Source organism: Megalobrama amblycephala, linkage group LG13 (assembly GCF_018812025.1).
Source record: "Megalobrama amblycephala isolate DHTTF-2021 linkage group LG13, ASM1881202v1, whole genome shotgun sequence".
NCBI lineage: Eukaryota > Metazoa > Chordata > Actinopteri > Cypriniformes > Xenocyprididae > Megalobrama > Megalobrama amblycephala.
In genome coordinates, this window is record NC_063056.1 from 14,680,848 (window position 1) to 14,699,256 (window position 18,409).

Below are 18,409 nucleotides of genomic sequence, written 5' to 3' on the forward strand. Positions count from 1 at the left end.
AAGTTGTGGACGGGCACAAGTCAGGAGATGGATACAAAAACATTTCAAAGGCTTTATCAATGCCTAGAAGCAGAGTGAAATCTATTATTGAGGTATTTGGTACAACACAGACCCTCCCTGGATCAGGACGTTGCTCCAAACTGGATGAAAGAGCCAGGAGGAAACTGGTCAGAGAGGCTACCAAAAGGCCTATAGCAACTCTGAAGCAGTTGCAGGAATTTATGACAAAGAGTGGTCATTATGTGCATGTGACAACAATAGCACAAATTCTCCACAAATGTGGAGGGTTGCAAGAAAAAAGCCACTCCTCAAGAAAGGCCGCATGCAGTCACGACTTGAAGATTCTGAGGCCACATGGAAAAAGGTGTTATGGTCAGATGAGACTAAAATTGAATTATTGGCCCCAACACCAAATGATATGTCTGGTGGAAATCCAATAGACCAATTTGGTGTTTGCAAACAGCGATGACGTTTTTTATGGGCGGAGCCTACCTGGTTGCAGAAAATGACAGTTGAGCAGTAGCAGTCTATGGAAGCCACGAAATAAAAGAATAAAAAAAAAGTTAATTTCGAGTTTATGTCTCAGAATTCTGACTTTTATTTCTCGCAAACCTGAGTTTATATCTCACATTTCTTTCAAAGAAAAACAGAATTGTGATATATAGCCTACTCGTTATCCTGTCTTTTCTGAATTGCAATTTATCCCGCAATTCTGACATTTTTCCCCTCAGAATTGTAAAATAAACTCACAATTGCGAGTTATAATGGCCGAACTGGGAGTCATAAACACGCAAATGCAAGAAAAAAAGTCAGAATTGTGAAATAAAAATTTTATAGACTATGTTTAAAAGTTATCTATGTAAAATGTTATAGGTTTAAATATTATTTCATGCTGTAACTGCTATGTATGTATGTCCTCTGAACTGCATATGTGAATATTATGTAGACTTACTGTTTACATCAAATTCCTGCTTTAATAGTAGACTAATCCTTGCAGGTGTCATCAGTCCAGTCTGTGAAACGTCTCAGTTTAGCTTCAAAGGACGTTTTCAACGATGGTTTTCTTTAAAAATGAAGACTATATTTTTTGCATTCCGATTCCAACATCCAGAGGCACAACAAAACGTTTTTCTCTTATTCTGTGGATTTTGCACATTTTCCTCCAATTGCTACCGCTATTTTTCTGCAACCACTATGCGCGCGCAGCTGCAAGTGACGTAATTGTGACGTCTGCTCCAAAGAGGTCTATACAGCTCACCATCTAAATAACACCATTCCTACAGTAAAACATGGAGGTGGTAATATCCTGTTAAGGAGGTGTTTCTATGCAGCAGGGACTGGAGCACTTGTCAGGATGGAAAGAAAACTGAATGGGGCAAAATGGTATGAAGAAATTAGGAAAATATGCTGCCCTCTGCCAGAAAGTTGTCAATGGGAAGAAGGTTTACCTTCCAACATGATAGACTCAAAGCACACATCAGAAACTGAGAAAAATGTCAATGTCCTTGCATGGCCTAGTCAGAGCCCAGACTTAAACGCCATTGAAAATCTGTGGAATGACTTGAATACAGCAGTCCACAAATGGTCACCATCAAATTTAACTTAACTTGAGCAGTTTTGCAAAGAAGAGTAGGCAAATATTGTAAAGTCTAGATGTGCAAAATTAGTATGACAGTAGAGACATATCCCAACAGACTATAGGCTGTAATTAAAGCAAAATACTGACAGAAAGGGGTGATCCTTTTTCCAACTCAGTGACAATATAAAAGACTTCACTGGCACTTTTGATCAATTTAATGTGCCCTTGCTGAAAAAAAAGTATTAAAAAGACTTTTGAATGGTAGTGCATCTGGACTTGATTTCTTTAGTTCACTAAAAGATCTGCGTTCAGCTTAATGATGATGCACTTAATTAGAAAAAATGAAGTGTGGAGTGTTGGACACTTTATGCACATAACTGTCACAGCTTTAATCACATAGCCCTTCCCCCTCTGCTATCAGATGCCGATGTTGAATGATAAAATAACCTTATAAAGTTCATACACTATATGGTTGAGTACATAGGTCATGAGCACATAGGACATGACTGAGTGGTCTAGTCACCTTTATTTATATAGCACTTTATACAATACAGATAGTTTCAAAGCAGCTTTACAGTGAAAACAGGAAAATGATTCAGTGATGCAAGGAGTTCATTTCGGCTGTACAGCAGCTCTAAAAGAAAGTAGTGTCATTGTTCAGCTGAAGTTGGATCAGTGTTGATTCAGTTCCGTTGTAAAGATCATTAATTATTAAATTAGTTCATTTAATCTACAAAGCAGTTCTGCAGAAAAACGGTGATGTCGTCATCCAGCTCAGTTCAATTCTCATCCTGGGGGGTATTCCAGAAAGCAGATTATGTGACATGACCATAACCTCAAACTTCGGTTCCAAAAATGGAGGTAACTTTCAAGGTATTTAAAGGTGCTGTAATATAAGTCTAAGGTGTCCCCTGAATGTGTCTGTGAAGTTTCAGCTCAAAATACCCCATAGATTATTATTTTTTTTAATTCATTTTTTTAACTGCCTATTTTGGGGCATCATTAGAAATGAGCCGATTCAGGGTGTGTGGCCCTTTAATTCTCGTGCGCCATGGCCCAAGAGCTCGCGCTTGCCTTAAACAACATAAAAAAAGTTCAAACAGCTAATATAACCCTCAAAATGGATCTTTACAAAGTGTTCGTAATGCAGCATGTCTAATCGCGTAAGTACAGTGTTTATTTTGATGTTTACATTGATTCTGAATGAGTTTGATAGTTTTCCGTGGCTAACGGCTAATGCTACACTGTTGGAGAGATTTATAAAGAATGAAGTTGTGTTTATGCATTATACAGACTGCAAGTGTTTAAAAATGAAAATAGCGACGGCTCTCTTGTCTCGTGAATACAGTAAGAAACGACGGTAACTTTAACCACATTTAACAGTACATTAGCAACATGCTAACGAAACATTTAGAAAGACAATTTACAAACATCACTAAAAATATCATGTAATCATGGATCATGTCAGTTATTATTGCTCCATCTGCCATTTTTTGCTATTGTTCTTGCTTGCTTACCTAGTCTGATGATTCAGCTGTGCACATCCAGACGTTAATACTGGCTGCCCTTGTCTAATGCCTCGATCATGGGCTGGCATATGCAAATATTGGGGGCGTACACCCCGACTGTTACGTAACAGTCGGTGTTATGTTGAGATTCGCCTGTTCTTCGGAGGTCTTTCAAACAAATGAGATTTACACAAGAAGGAGGAAACAATAGAGTTTGAGACTCACTGTATGTCATTTCCATGTACTGAACTCTTGTTATTCAACTATGCCGAGGTAAATTCAATTTTTGAATCAAGGGCACCTTTAAGTATATGGTTAGGTCTGCCTTTAATGTATTGCAACGGTCACATGTTTCATCTATATTTGGGTACAGTTTAGGTTGAGAACTTTCATCTGAATCAGATTGAATCTTGCACAAGATATAATCGGTCAACAGCTTTATCCTAGGTGTCTTCGGATATGTCGATTTCAAACTCTTCTATCCATTCTGCTTCAATCTTTTCTATTGATATATTTTGGAATGACATGATCAGGTTGTATATATTTTTTTAAATGAATCCCTTAAGGTGCGAAGAGACCCTCAGAACTAAATCTAATTGTGACTCAGAGGGCATTTGAGGAAACACCGGGCAGTGGGCTTGGATGAAGTGATGAACCAAACAATATAATTCTTATTCTCAGTGAATAAAGATTACTTATTAAATGATAAGAATGAAAAAATGATTGCACAACCACCAAATAGGTGGCGACGTGCACTAAGTAGGCTAAAAGGAGGAGGAAGTAGAATGGCACGCTTTTTCTTGGCGTCTATTTCCATGGTGAATCATCGATTCGTCACTCTGTTGAGAATGTCTTGTTTGTTTAACATGAAAATACTCTGGGTTGGCTGAACATACTCCCAGATGCATTTTTGGAACCAGCATAGCTTATAAGCAAGGTTTGTGTTAATCAACTGAAAGTTCACGTGACGGTAAGTTAACCAAGTAGTGTCAGTGCAGTCAAATCAATAATTTTGTTTAATATTAAAGCTGCTGTAGGGAGTTTTTAGAAAACGTTGACTTAGCCTGAAAATTTGAACAAGCACAACTCACAGGTCACTCCCCCTTGCTCTATGCTGCGCTACAGCCCTCCCTCCACAGCTCCTCCCCATCACAACGGAGCCTGCCGTGAACGCGCAAGCTAGTAAGGCGGATAAACAGTTATGGCACATTCACTGGTACAGACGAAACATCAACAATATGATTTACATTGACTATGGCCTGCCCATACTTTGACTACAATCTTGGTCCTCAAAACATTACGTATTTTGCAATACATGTAATGTAACTATATGACGTTGCACTATTTCTATAAGTAATAAAGAGCTAGTATGATAATATAACGGTAACTAACGTTACAGTATGCAAGTAATTATTCAATTGATATGTAATGCTAAATAAGGTTTGCTAGTAACGTTACATTATTTCAGCAACATGACAAGCCAGTGAATTAGTAGGTTTCAATAGTTGCTTTGCACAGTGCGTGACATTTTATCTGTATGTTATGCGGCTAGAGTTTTGACACCGAGTCAACAGGCTCCGACGAGGAATTCACACCCAGCGACTTCGAGGAGTCAACGGGCGGGGAGAAGAGGAAGCATCAGGCAGGGGACGGGCAGGCCTGTTTTGAAATTATCTTAGTTGTGCAGTTCTTAAAAAATGAAACAAATCAAGCAGGGATACTTACTTGTCAAGCAGAAATGTGGCTGACTCTGCATCGGTTTTTAATCCTTTCAGGACACGTAGCTCCCTCAACCTCGGAAAAGTCGCTCCGATATTTACCCTCGTTTTATTTCGGGCTCTATCTAATTCTTTCTTTTTGGCTTTTTTATCATCGTCATCTGTCTTTTTCCGTTTACCCGTCTTTATTTTATGAGCAGGTGCCACTCGAGGAACTGGCAGTTTGGATTGTTTTTTTTCGCCATGAGCAAAGCTGCGGCACACCGGTAATCTTGAATTTGAACGCCTGTTTGCGCTCTGCATGAGAGGAGTGTGATCAGCGCGCACGCGAGCTTGATTGACACTGCTAAGACACTCCTCCTGGCTCTGATTGGTTGTTTCTTACCGGGAGCGGTGTATTTCTGCAAATGGCAATAGGACCACTGGGAGGAGCCAGAGGAGCTTGATTTTTTTATTTATTTATTTATTTATTTTTTTTTTTTTTTCACAGATTATCTGTCTCCTATTCTAATGTCAGGATATAATGACAGATTTAACAAATATGTAAAAAATCCATTTTTACAAAACTTACCTACTGCAGCTTTAAGTGTCTCAAATAAGCAAGCCAGAGGTGACCGTGGAAACCGTGGAACTCCATCAGGTGACAGAATGGAGAAAAAAAACCTTGGAAGAAACCAGGCTCAGTCGGGGGGCCAGTTCTCCTCTGGCCAACGAACGAACGCTGTAAGATGAGTCAAGCAGCAGCATCAAATCAGAAATCTGAGTGGATCGGTAGTGTCATGACTCATGAGTACATGGGTCACAGTGCATCATTTAGGACACAAATTTAGTTTTTAACACCATAGTCTGTGAACATGTGGAAGTATTATTATTATTATTACTTTCAGAGGAACTATACAGTGTTATTTGTAAGTGAGCTGCTCATTTTGTTTTACAGGGGATGTTGTTTATTGCTTGCATTGAGTTATTAGCTCATTTTTCCACAACAAAGCAGTGCTAATTAAATAAATGTTACATGGCAAATTTTAGTTCTTTCAATCAGATGCCAATCTCAGTCAGTATAGTGCGTATTGATGTATATAGGCCTACACGCTGGTGAGCTTTTGCAGTTTTTAGTAATGTTGGAAATATCTGACCTCTCTCGCAGGTTTTGCTGTCTCCATGAGCTCCAGGTGAGAAGAGAGTGAGCAGAGCTTCTGTGAACTGCACTGAAATTCAATTTGCAGGTGAGATATTACATATATCACCATGTATTGTTATATTCTGTTGTCACATTATTTTTTTTCTGCACTGCAGTGACATGATCATCACATTACCTCATAACGGGTAGGAGTATAATATGCAGAGATGCTTAATTAAATGTTATTGCCATATGCTGAAGTGCAACTGAGAGTTTTGCTTGTCTCTACATGAAACCAGTGTGATTCTGTAGTACACTGTGTATCCATACACACACATCGTAGGATTGGTGTTTATGTCAAAGCTATCTGGAGTATCTGCAGTCGGCAAAAACAGATCCAGGTATTGTTTGTAGAATATCTTTGAATGTGTGCCTCTGATCCTATTGTGTGTAAAGATGGTCTGTTTGTGGGTAAAGTTCCTTTTTCTTGGTTTCGCCTCATTCATAGTACAAAGGCCCTGGAAAAGAGTGGCAGTAATGCCGAGATTTCCAAGAAAAGCTCAATTGGATGACTCTGATGCACTTAGACACTGCATGACCGAAATGTTTCCGGCTTGTTTTTATTATAACCGTGTGACTTTCTCATTCTGTTTTAAATGAAAATGGGAGCGGTAGCACAGATTAATGGAGTGAATAAACATTCTGATGTGGACTTGCTTCTTCCTGTCCCCCAGGTGCATGGTTCTCATTGCTATTGAAGACAAATTTTGTCTTAGTCGTGAGCTTGCCCTGCCATATAGGAATAATGACCGTTGCCAATGCCAAGTCTGGCACAGGTAAGCACCTTAGAGCCTCTTACAGGTTTATGGGATGCTTTATACATCAGTAGGATACTCGTGGTTTTATTAATTTATTTTACATTATTTATTTTAATGCATGTATATTTATATATTCTTTAAAAAAATACATTTATTTTTCAGCTGAGTTATGTTTAAAGTTCAGAGATAATATCCTAAAATATTTACTAATTTGAATTGACATATTTTATAGAGTCCTAAAAAATGTCATTTTTGTTCAACTTTTAATAAATTGTTTAAATTGAATGAGTTTCAAAATTTCAATTAATTAGAATTGAATTTAAGCATTAAAATGGAGTCCAAAAAATTAAAATGGGGCAAAAAAATGGAATCAAGAAAATTTTGCAAATAAGTCATAAACAATTCAACTTTAATATTGCATGAGGCAGTAAAGAGTTTCAAAAACTAGGGAATACAAATCATAGATTTGGGATTTTGACTTGGGTCAGTAAGTCAAAAAAAAAAAAAAAAATTTTTTTTTTTCATTAGATTTTGACCTAGTTCACCCTATGACTGCAAGTTGATAGACCTTTTGCAGGCAGCTGCTCCTGAGTATGGGTCAGAAAGACCTCTTCAGTCCTTCCAGCCATGTCATCATAACTTTAGCAGTGTCTAATGTATCCTGCCTCTATAGAGAGAGACATGCAGCTCACTATGGAGCTAGAGAGGTTATAGAAAAGTGCTGATAAAACAGCATGTCTCAGAGCCTTAATGACCTGCATGTATGACCCACAAGCACAGTGTTTTTTCTTTCAGCTGCTTCGACTGACACAACATTTTCTCTGCTGTGTTGTGAGGTTTGATGCCTTATAGTGGGAGAGGTTTGTGTGTGGGTTTGTTCACCATGGAAATTATTGCTGTTTGCACTATGCAAATTACTCCACTTCGTGATGAATATGCCCTTTTCTAGCCTCTCAAGTTTAAAATTGTGCTTTCTGATGCAGTAATACACATGGATTGTTTTTGTCATTCTCTGGTACTGGAGAGCAGAAGGTTGCGTAGGATTGACTGTAATTAGGATCAAAAATCAGCTTCCTGCCACACCATGCAGCCAAGCTGTAGGAAGCTGTGGGAATTGTATCTGGGGAAAAAAAAATTATATATATATATATATATATATATATATATATATATATATATATATATATATATATATATATAAAATATATATATATATATATATATATATATATATATATATATATATATATATATATATATATATATATATATATATATATATATATGACAGTGTTGTTGATGCAGATTTAAAGGTGCAGTTTGTAATATTGACAGCTAGTGGTTGAAATGGGTACTGCAGTCCAAATTCAAAATATTGGAGATAGTTGTTTGCCCCGACCCCTCCTCCTCAGACTTCCAAATCGAGGACACGCAACAGGAACGAGTGCAATTGACCCTGCGACGACCCTGACAGTGTAAGTTGATGAGTTTGTTTGTTCGTGTTTTAAAATGCCTCTGGTCATAGAGCTTTTTAGATGGATTCTGAGGCTTTTTAGGTCAGGTAGAATCTGCGATCTCTGACCCAGTTTGCTGGCTTCCATGGTTGCAACATGCTGAGTTTTCTGCCAACTGGTGTAACAGACGTAGGCTAGTAAAACCTCACTCCCCTGAACTCAAGAGGCGCTAGAGACTGGTCTTTAGCCTCCTTGTTAGAGCGCCCGACTCCCATGCTAGTGGACCCAGTTTCGAGTCCACTTAGAGTGGGCGGTTCGAACAGGAGGGGTTACATTGGTGCCGTGACCCAGATGGGAGTGAGGTTTAGGGGGGTGAGTGTAACCGATGTAGGCTAGTAAGAGCTGTGTGTGTAAAACCTTACTCCCCTGAACTCAAGAGGTGTTCTAGTAACTGGCGCTAGAGACTGGGGTCTTTAGCCTCCTTGTTAGAGCGCCCGACTCCCATGCCGGCAGACCCAGGTTCGAGTCCTGCTTAGAGCGGGAGGTTTGAACAGGAGGGGTTACACTGGCAACCCAGGGTGATGAAATACTATTGGATAAATTGGCAGAGGGCGGGATCACATGGACCAAAACAAAAACAGACATTCCTAGGGCCCTATAATTTATGTCTAAAATCCATTCATAAAAACGGAATTTACTATATAACGCGTAATGTCACGGAATATGTCAAATTTTTGATGAATGAATTAAAAGTAGGTCAGTACACGTAAATCAAATTGCGATATAGACTGGTGACTGAATATTAAACCGCAAAAAGACTATTTGAACATGAATCCTGCATGCCTGTGTGCCTCTGAAATGAATGATGCGGAAGCGCAGTTTCATTTACCTCACACACAGTCGCGCAGGCGCACGCACGCTGAAGCACGTGCGACGCTCGTGGTGTTTTTGTCCTCTGTCGCCTCACTATATGAACGCACGAATTCATCTCCAGAGCTGCTCTGAAAGTCAATTCATCAGCATTTAACCGCTTCGTTTGAGAAAACTACCGTCATAAACACAGAGAAACTCAAAGCTCTAGGCAAACCGTCAAAATAAAAGTTCGATTTAACTTGACAGAAACATATTATTATTGTACAGTAGAATTTAGATAAATTAATTTAATAATTAAATTATTAAAATATATTTTAAACAATCTCAGTGTTTCTTCCATGTTTTAATTTTAACAGTAAAGCTCTGTTGTGCAGCACATTGTTTGACAAAAAAAAGTTTAATTTCATGATTAAAAGATAAATTAAATGGTATGCGTTCATTTGATTGCCAGAAAAATTTAAATACACAACAGAACTTCTGAAGAAAAAAAAAATCATAAAAATATATTTAATTAATTAATATTGTTGTTTTTAAGAATTCAATTAATTAGACATGCTTTTTCATTATTAAAATGGAATTTAAACCATTTAAAATGGAATCCAGAAAACAGAATTTGGTAAAAATAAAGTTTGAGGGGAAAGAATAAAACGTAGGTCCCTAAAAAAAAAAAAAATAATAATAATAATAATTTTTTTGTTAAACTTTTATTAAATTGTTGGTAAATTGGACAAGATTCATTATTTCAATAAATTAGACATGCTTTTTGATTACTAAAATGTAATTTAACCATTAAAATGGAGTTAAAAAATAAATAAAACGGGAAAAAAACGTAATCCAGATAAATTTAAAACGGAAAAAACGGAATTTGGGAAAAAATAAAACAGAATTTGGGAAAAAATAAAACAGGTTTTATAGGGCCCTACATTCCAAAGTAGAATAACATGGCTGTAGAAAAGTTTACATTTCTTCGAAAAACTTAACATGCTTCTTAACTGCAAACATATAATGGTATTTATTTATTTATTACTTTTAATACAGTCAAAACAATTACATAAAGCACCTTTTAAACAATATAATATTGTAGTTCCCAATGACTTTCTATGTACTATTACATAACTTTTTATTAACCAAAGCGAATAAGTAGTCACATTTGTAGCTTGAAATATAAGCAGTGTGATTATTTACTTGTATTTCAGTTACTAACCAACCGGCCAATAACTTGCCAGATTTACTAGGAAATTATTAGGGTTTTTTTTTTTTTTTTTTTTAGGTGCTTGGTGAGCACTAATATAGGGTGATGGTTGTAATGGGACAGACAGTCAGTTTGGTGTATAGAATAAACATCCATTATAGGACACCAGTTAAGTCATATTATCTTAATCACATCAAGTACATTATGGGCTATTTTACTGATGTGTGTGACCCTCAGCCATGCAGCAGGTGCTGGATAACCTCAAGGAGCTGCCGCCTTCAACAGGAGCCAAAGACATCGACCTCATCTTCCTCCGTGGCATTATGGAGAGTCCCATAGTTCGTTCCCTCGCTAAGGTATCAACTAATTCTTCATTTTAACTCTTGTTTGTCCTCTTGCTTAGCTCTAAAGCTAGAGGATATCAAGTGATTAAATATAATGTTTCATTTAAGTTATTAGTTAATAAGAGAGCTTGTATCCGGCACCTAAAATCAACACGCTGTTCACATAGTGTGCGCACATTTATACGCTGGAGGCCAGGGGTTGTTTGCTGTGTCACAGGTCATAAGAACGTGATGTACAGGGGCTCACTTCTTATTCTTAATATAGCTGTGTGAAATTGTTCAGATTGTGAGAGATACTGATTGAGCTTCACTTTGTTTGATTAGAAACTAACACTCTGTTATGAGAAACATATAGTTTGTGTTACTGTACCATCTGTTAATTTAATAGCAAGAGTTGGTCCATAATACACATGACTGACAGTTTCATCTGCTTTAGATGTCTGGTTTGACGCTGTCAATCTCCCATGAATAACACCTGTTTTCAGTCCATATTGATCTTTCTTAAACGCATTTTTCAAATATTTGAATAATTGTTACTTCATTTGTTCACTACCATTGTCTAACAATGTACCTATTCAAGTAGATTTCTCAATTGTCATTCATTTAATTTTAAAAGTCATAAAAATTCCCACCACAGTGTAATTTCTACCATGTCGTCATATGTATTTATTTATTTTTTTAAATAAAAATTAATGTTATTTTGGCTTAGTTTGACATGAAAACATGATTGCAAACAACAATATTTTATAAAAACATTCTTCAAGTAATATTTATTTTTTAGTTATTGCTATATTTCATTTCAAACATGCACATAACTGATATTGCTAAACAAGTACACTAATTTGAAGAGTAAAAAAATAAACTAGGCCAAAATTGTTCAGTGTGGTGGAAATGCTAAACTGTGGGGTCGTCTTAATTTTATAAAAGTTGATAAATAATTTATATACAATAAATATTAAAGTTTTGTTTATTTCATTCTTTGCTTAGATATAATTTAAATGTTATCATTAATATTTTTATGATGCATTTTTATAGTTTAAGATTTAAAGTCTGATCTTTTATTCACTTTTATTTAGGTCATTTGAAAAATGGTAAAAAATAAATGAAGGCATGATTTTTTTTTTTTTTTTTTTTTTTTTTTTTTTTTTTTTTTAAATAATTAAAAAAAAAAAAAAAAAATCAACCCCTGAGACACTTGATTAAATTATTTCTCTTAATGACTTTGTGTACGGTTGTTAAAACTCTGAAGTGTACCTGGCTGTGTGTTTGTTAATGCTCTGAGTCAATCTAGACGTAATCCATTAATCCGTTTCTTGGCAAGATACTCAAGCTATTTTGACTCCGCCCACTCTCTCTCAGGCACACGAGCGATTGGAGGACGTTAAGCTGGAGGCAGTGCAAAGTAATAACGTGGAGCTAGTGAGCGAGATCCTGTCTGATATGAACAGTCTGATCAGTCATGATGAATGTGCTGCAGAACTCTGTAAGATCCTGAAGGAACCGCACTTCCAGGTACAAGACTTCTTTGTGTATGTGTGTGTGTGTGTGTGTGTGTGTGTCTGTCTGTCTGTCTGACTGCCTCTTTTCATAACATTATTTTGACTGTTTATTTACAACTGTTTATTCAGCCTGTTGCTTTCTCAGTAGTAAAGCAAAGTCATCTTTAAGCACTTGAGACAACGAACAAATGAGTTGCTCATTTCCTTGTTTGGGGGAATATGATTCATTTGGTAATTTAATTCTCCAAACATAAATTTAATTCTCTTGGTAATTTCAGTCCCTGTTAGAAGCTCACGACAAGGTGGCCTCTAAGTCATATGAAGCTCCTCCCACCAGCACCAATTCCACAAGCATGACCAGCTCATCCCTCATGCCGGCTGACACGGTTCGCATGATCAGCATCCAGAAGAAGGCCGGAGAGCCTCTGGTGAGTGACAGACGTTCTCAGTTTCACAGGATTAGATCCGACAGTCGGTCAGATGTTCAGCTCCTTCAGAGTAAGTCTACAAACTACTAACAGCTTGTGTTTCAGGCAGTGCGAATAGTAATTTTTGGTTGTTCTGCTTTGGAAAGTTGAAATCAGACTTTAATATACAAGGAGGATATAAGGCCAACCAGTCTCTTGAGCAGATTTATAGTGGGCTGCCACGCAGTCTTTTAACACCTTGTAAAATAAAAAGTCATTGTGTCTCTGCCAAGGGCAGAAATTCACCAGGGTGCTTGGTTAAAAAAAACACACTGAAATTAATTATCTATCTATAATATAATATGATATAAATCAATTGATTGATTTATATTATTATTATTATTATTATTATTATTATTATTATATAAAAACAACTGAATTTATTTATTTATTTATTTTAGGGATATTGTGTTTTCTTGTATATTATATTAAAAGCCACTAAAAATAACATTATTTATTTTATTTTATTTAGGAATATTGTGTTGTCTTGTATATTATATTAAAAGCCACTGAAAATATTTATTTTGTTTTATTTAGGGATTTTGTATTATGTTATCTTATTATGCTAAAAGCCACTGAAAATGACTTATTTATTTATAGATATTATATATTATATTAAAAGCCACCGAAAATTAATTTTATTATATTATAAAAAAACAATATTTTATTTATTTAGGATACTGTATTATATATGTTAAAAGCTACTGAAAATAACATTTATTTATTTATTCTGAGATGATATTATATTATAGGAAAATATGCCCTTATAAAGTAAAAAATAAATCAAATTCTGAGAACTGGTTAAAAGGTGCAAATATCATCCCTTAATAAAAAGGTTGTCTGACTCTCTGTGCTGGCATTTCAGAGATTTATGGTGTCAACTCTTTTAGGGTGTAACATTCCGGGTGGAGGAGGGCGACCTTGTCATCGCGCGTGTTATGCATGGCAGCATGATTGACAGGCAGGGGATGCTGCACGCAGGTGATGTCATCCGAGAGGTGAACGGCCGAGAGGTGGGCAAAGACCCCATGGCGTTACAGCACATGCTGAGGGACTGCAATGGAACCATCACTCTCAAAATCCTGCCCAGCTACAGGGACACACCTCCACCCGCACAGGTCAGTGCACTGCTGATTCACAACAAATCCAATGAAATTAAGTGACACAAAATTATAAAATGTTTTTGAAGCGTTGATCATTGTAGCCAATCACAGACGTATCTGTTGAGCGTGTGAACACAATGACCAATCAGAGGTGTTTAAGTTGGACAGAATCCACTCAAAATGTTAGGGGGAAATGCTGGTATAGTCACGTTTTTAAAATTTCAGGTACCGACTTGGTACGATGTACCGGTACTTTGAAAATGCCAACCAAAACTATTCCCACCAAGTTGATGGCAAAATTGTTGTGTACAATTGAATACAATACTTAAATATAACTGAATTCATTCTTTAGTATGTAAACTATTATTAGATTTAACATCCAAAATGTTTTTTTGGAGTGTATGTTTTTCATTCAAATTCAGATTTTGATTGTCCATGCGATTTAAACATGTACTCAGTCACTTTTTGTTTGTTACTCTAGCCAATTTTATGCAGCCTTCTTGGGATTTACACTGACACTCAGCAGTGTAGATGCAGCATCATGCAGAAGTGTTCAGTTACTAATGCCATTTGTAGGAATGATCTAGTATCAATGCAGTAAACCAAGCAAAAATTAGAGAAAACTGAGATATGCTACTGATATGACTGGATACTCAGTGAGTGTACATGACTTAAACACATTTTTCAAAAGTGCCATTCTTATGTTTACATGTACAACATTAGAAATGGTTATATTCAGAGCAAATTTAAGTTTTCCAATAATTACAGGCTAGCATTTGGAGACAAACAGTTGCTTTGATGGCTTAATTTAGTCTACATTTATTTATTAATTTAGTTTGCTTTATTAACCTGTTAACTGTCACCCCCACTTTTTTTTTTTTTTTTAGACAAGAAAATGCACTATCCAAACTTAAATGGTTGTAATTCAAGAATACTTTGGAGTATAGACATAAGGCTGTTTTAAAGATGAAATTTGGCAGATTATTGTAGAAGTGAAATGACTTATGTAAGTGAAACAGAAAAAAAGTTATAGAAGTTTAAGTTTATGAAAATGTAAAATGTAAAAATATAATATTTTATATAAAATATAAAATATATATTTTACAAAACAAGTTTTACTCTAAAACTGCAAGGAAATCAAAGCCAAAAATCTGAACAAGTTGTGTTTCAAATTTCAGGTTGATATCTCAAAAAATGAGCTTTCAGTAAGATTTTGTTTGGGCGCAGTGCCACACTTTTTTTTTTTTTTCTATTAAAAACATTTTCAGACCTTTTTTTCTCAAAAAATTGAATGGATGTTATCTTTTGAACTCTTGGCATGAAAACAAACATGTTTCAACCAATCTTTAATGATTTTTCATGTTCATCGCTATTTCAAAATAAAGGTCTGAACATGCCTTATGAGTATGAAAATATGCTTGTTGCAAATTGATAAATTACTGCTCCTCTGTAATTTATTTTGAAAATCAGTCAACAAATATATAAACTAGAGATTCTAAGCTTTCAAATGATATATAGTTTGTCAAGATTAGTTTAGGTTTTGTATAGACTATTACTGTTTTAAATATGTAATGGCTGTGACAGTTAACAGGTTAAAGGACACACATTATGAACCCCCCCCCCTCCCCCATTTTTTTTTTTATGTCCGAAATTTTAGTAACAAGGTTGTGGGGTTGAGGCAAAACTAAAAATAAATGTAAAATAAACTTTTTTTCTGCAACAAGATGTGGGTTGATGTACAAGATCATCCTCATCTGAACTGCTAATGTCTTTCCCTAATAATCAGATGCTGAGAGTACAAAGCAGTCTTTTTCCCATAGTCCTGATTTTAATGCTGTATAACCTCCTGATGGGATATGGGTTAATACAGTCCTTGAGAAGGAGGAAGGAGAGACCTGGCCTCTGGGTGACTCCGTTTCAGCCTGGTGGCATTGTGAGCATGGTTATCCCTATTAATAACACAACCTGCGCTAAGTAGGGCAGTTGGGAGGAGTCGAACACTCGCGCACACCCTTACTTTCTACTCTGAGATCTGGGCCTAGAAAGAAATGGATCCTGAAAAGTAGTCCTGATCGTTGCTTTTTTTTAATAAATTTTTCGAGTTATAATGTTAGTAAAGTGTTTTGCACCAAAATGAGTCATAATTGATCCTGTCACAACCTCTGAATCTATCTTCTCTCTAACCCTTAGAATTATATGGTCCGTTTTATGCTGCTGTGCCTTTAAGAGACTCCCACTAAGACACGGGCTTATTCCTCTGCTAATGCCGTGTAAAGTCTCCGATACGTGTTTTTAAAAACTACAGTAGTCAACATTTGAAGTGGATCAAAAAAGTTAATCAAAGTTGTCCTAAGAAGAAGGTTTTAGGACAACTTTGATAGGTTTTGAATCACTTCAAATGTTGACTACTGTAGTTGTTTAGTTCAGTCCGTAAACACTGCACAGAACTTTTGTAAATGTGGTTGTCACTACAATAAGTTTTCAGGAGTTAATTCGTATTTAACTGCAGTCATTGTGTGTGTGGCCTTGGGTCTGATGAAGTTTTTAACTGTTTTTTCTATAACAAGTTATTTTGCAAAGACTGCATTAGGTTATAATAGTCAGAGCTGAAATATGCAACATGTGCAATGTTTCTAATTTGAATCACAAGAGCTAGAGAGTACATTACAAATTCATATAGTACTATAATACACAAGTTAAGCAGGTTTCTCAGGTCCACGTATATGCAAAATATTTGTTGTTTCAGACTCTGATCCAAATACATTTAGATCCCCAAACAGTCCTGTTGCTGCACATCAACCACTTCCTGAGTGTATGCATCTAAACAGGAATAGTCCTTTACCATCGTTCCTTGAATAATGTTTACAAACCTCGCACAAAGAGCAAACACCGGAGGTGAGGGTTTACAGGGTTCCATTGCTTGTGCCAAACCTAAATTTCTGTCTTCTTTCGACCTGAACTTTACTCTGTGGCCTGGTTATGTGCAGTGAATGACCGCTGTATGTTTACTGTTGGGTCCTCCTCGCTGATAAAGATCCAACACGATCCATAAATATTTCATGTGAAAACATGCTGTTGTCCTCCATAGAGAAGTCCATTTACAAAACACAACAACATGGGTTGCTTCTGATACTCTTATTTCCCCTATTTCTATTTTTAGGCCGCAGTATTCTATAGACAAATGTTGACAATGTGAAAGAGGAATCAGCCCTATCAGCATTACTGAAATCAGATGTAATGTGCACATGTTTAAGCCAATCTTAATGGTGAAGTGGTTATTTTTAGTTTTATGATAAAATACTTCTCCTTTCCCAACTTTATCATCATCAGCATTATATGTCAGCAATGATTCATTATAAAGAAGTCTATTGTCTGAGAGTGAGCTGTGACACAATTGCATTTTTAGGCTATAATTAGCAGCTTAAAATGATTAATATGTCAATAAGCTGGAGTTACACATTCTTTGCCCTTTAGGTGTATTTGAAGCCACATTTCAACTACAATCCTGACACGGATAACCTGATCCCTTGTAAAGAGGCGGGTTTGGCTTTCTCTAAAGGAGACATTCTGCATATAGTGAACAAGGAGGACCCCAACTGGTGGCAAGTGAGAAGGCATTTGGTGGCATTTTTTTTTTTTCTTTTTTTCTTTTTTTTTTCTTTCCCAGACCTTTGTTTCGGTCCGATTTCTTTTAAATGATGAAATATTTGACATATTGAAGTTCAATAGTGTTTTTTCTTTTTCTTTTCTTTTAGGCATGTAACATAAATGGAGGCCGCACTGGCCTGATCCCCAGTCAGTTTCTTGAGGAAAAGAGGAAGGCGTTTGTTAGGAGAGACCTGGATGGTTCAGGTACAGTGGATTTTAGGCATTTTTCTGTGAATTTCAGAGGATTCTGGTAATGGTTTTCCCAAGATTTTGAGGGATGTTTACACAACATCGTTTACAACTGAAAACGGAAAACTTGTGCATTTTAGCCGTTCATTTACATAACACCATTTTGGGGGCCTGAAAATGCAAACGTTTGAAAATGGGTTTCTAAATGCAAGTTTTTGAAAACAATACCATTATAGTCTGTGAAAACTGTGATGTTATGTGCATGTGTATTACGTGTTCAGTCTATAGGCGCATAGTGTTTCTTTACTAAGTGACCTCGCCAGCTACTGGCCTGGCATGCATAATAGTGTTTTCAGTCATTTTCACGGATCCGTGCGAACTGGGATAGTTTTGACAACGCTGGTGTCGAAGGAAATACTTTTCTTTTTTTTGTACATTGTTGTTGTGTAAATGTACCTTTTAGAAACTAGGTAGTGTAATTGTGGACTAAATCATATTTTATTTGAGAATCAACTGTCTAGGTTTTCTCATTAAGGTTATAGCAAAGTTCTTTCCTATTGTGTATTACAACTGTATTACAACTTTGTTTTAGGAATCCTCTGTGGGACATTAACTGGAAAAAAGAAGAAAAAGAAAATGATGTACTTAACAGCAAAAAATGCAGGTTAGAATTGCTCGGTCTCTTTTGTTATATCTGCTTCTAGTAAAATAAAATTATATAATATAATATATATATAATTATATAATTAATTATATTTATATATTTATTTATTTATTTTATACTACCGTTTAAAAGTGTTTTTTTTTTTTTTTTTTTTTTTTTTTTTTTTTCCAAGCAAGGACAGCATATCAAAAGTAACAGTAAACACATTTAAAATGTTGCAAAAGATGTATATT

The 18,409-nt window shown here is 35.9% G+C and overlaps 1 protein-coding gene across 5 annotated transcripts in view; it reads left to right on the forward strand.

The window, feature by feature from the left end:
- pals2a (protein associated with LIN7 2, MAGUK p55 family member a) overlaps nucleotides 1–18,409 on the forward strand; it is a 28,293-nt gene that overhangs the window by 6,472 nt on the left and 3,412 nt on the right. The window contains exons 2-12 of one of the 5 annotated variants that reach the window (XM_048151765.1): nucleotides 5,953–6,031; nucleotides 6,102–6,131; nucleotides 6,225–6,326; nucleotides 6,660–6,761; nucleotides 10,500–10,618; nucleotides 11,966–12,118; nucleotides 12,384–12,533; nucleotides 13,463–13,690; nucleotides 17,150–17,281; nucleotides 17,431–17,527; nucleotides 18,105–18,176. In XM_048151765.1, the coding sequence (XP_048007722.1) occupies nucleotides 6,731–6,761; nucleotides 10,500–10,618; nucleotides 11,966–12,118; nucleotides 12,384–12,533; nucleotides 13,463–13,690; nucleotides 17,150–17,281; nucleotides 17,431–17,527; nucleotides 18,105–18,176 (982 nt within the window). In that variant the 5' untranslated portion in view covers nucleotides 5,953–6,031; nucleotides 6,102–6,131; nucleotides 6,225–6,326; nucleotides 6,660–6,730. The remainder of the gene's footprint in view (nucleotides 1–5,952; nucleotides 6,032–6,101; nucleotides 6,132–6,224; nucleotides 6,327–6,659; nucleotides 6,762–10,499; nucleotides 10,619–11,965; nucleotides 12,119–12,383; nucleotides 12,534–13,462; nucleotides 13,691–17,149; nucleotides 17,282–17,430; nucleotides 17,528–18,104; nucleotides 18,177–18,409) is intronic. The other 4 variants (XM_048151767.1, XM_048151766.1, XM_048151764.1 and 1 more) reach the window with 4 other exon arrangements.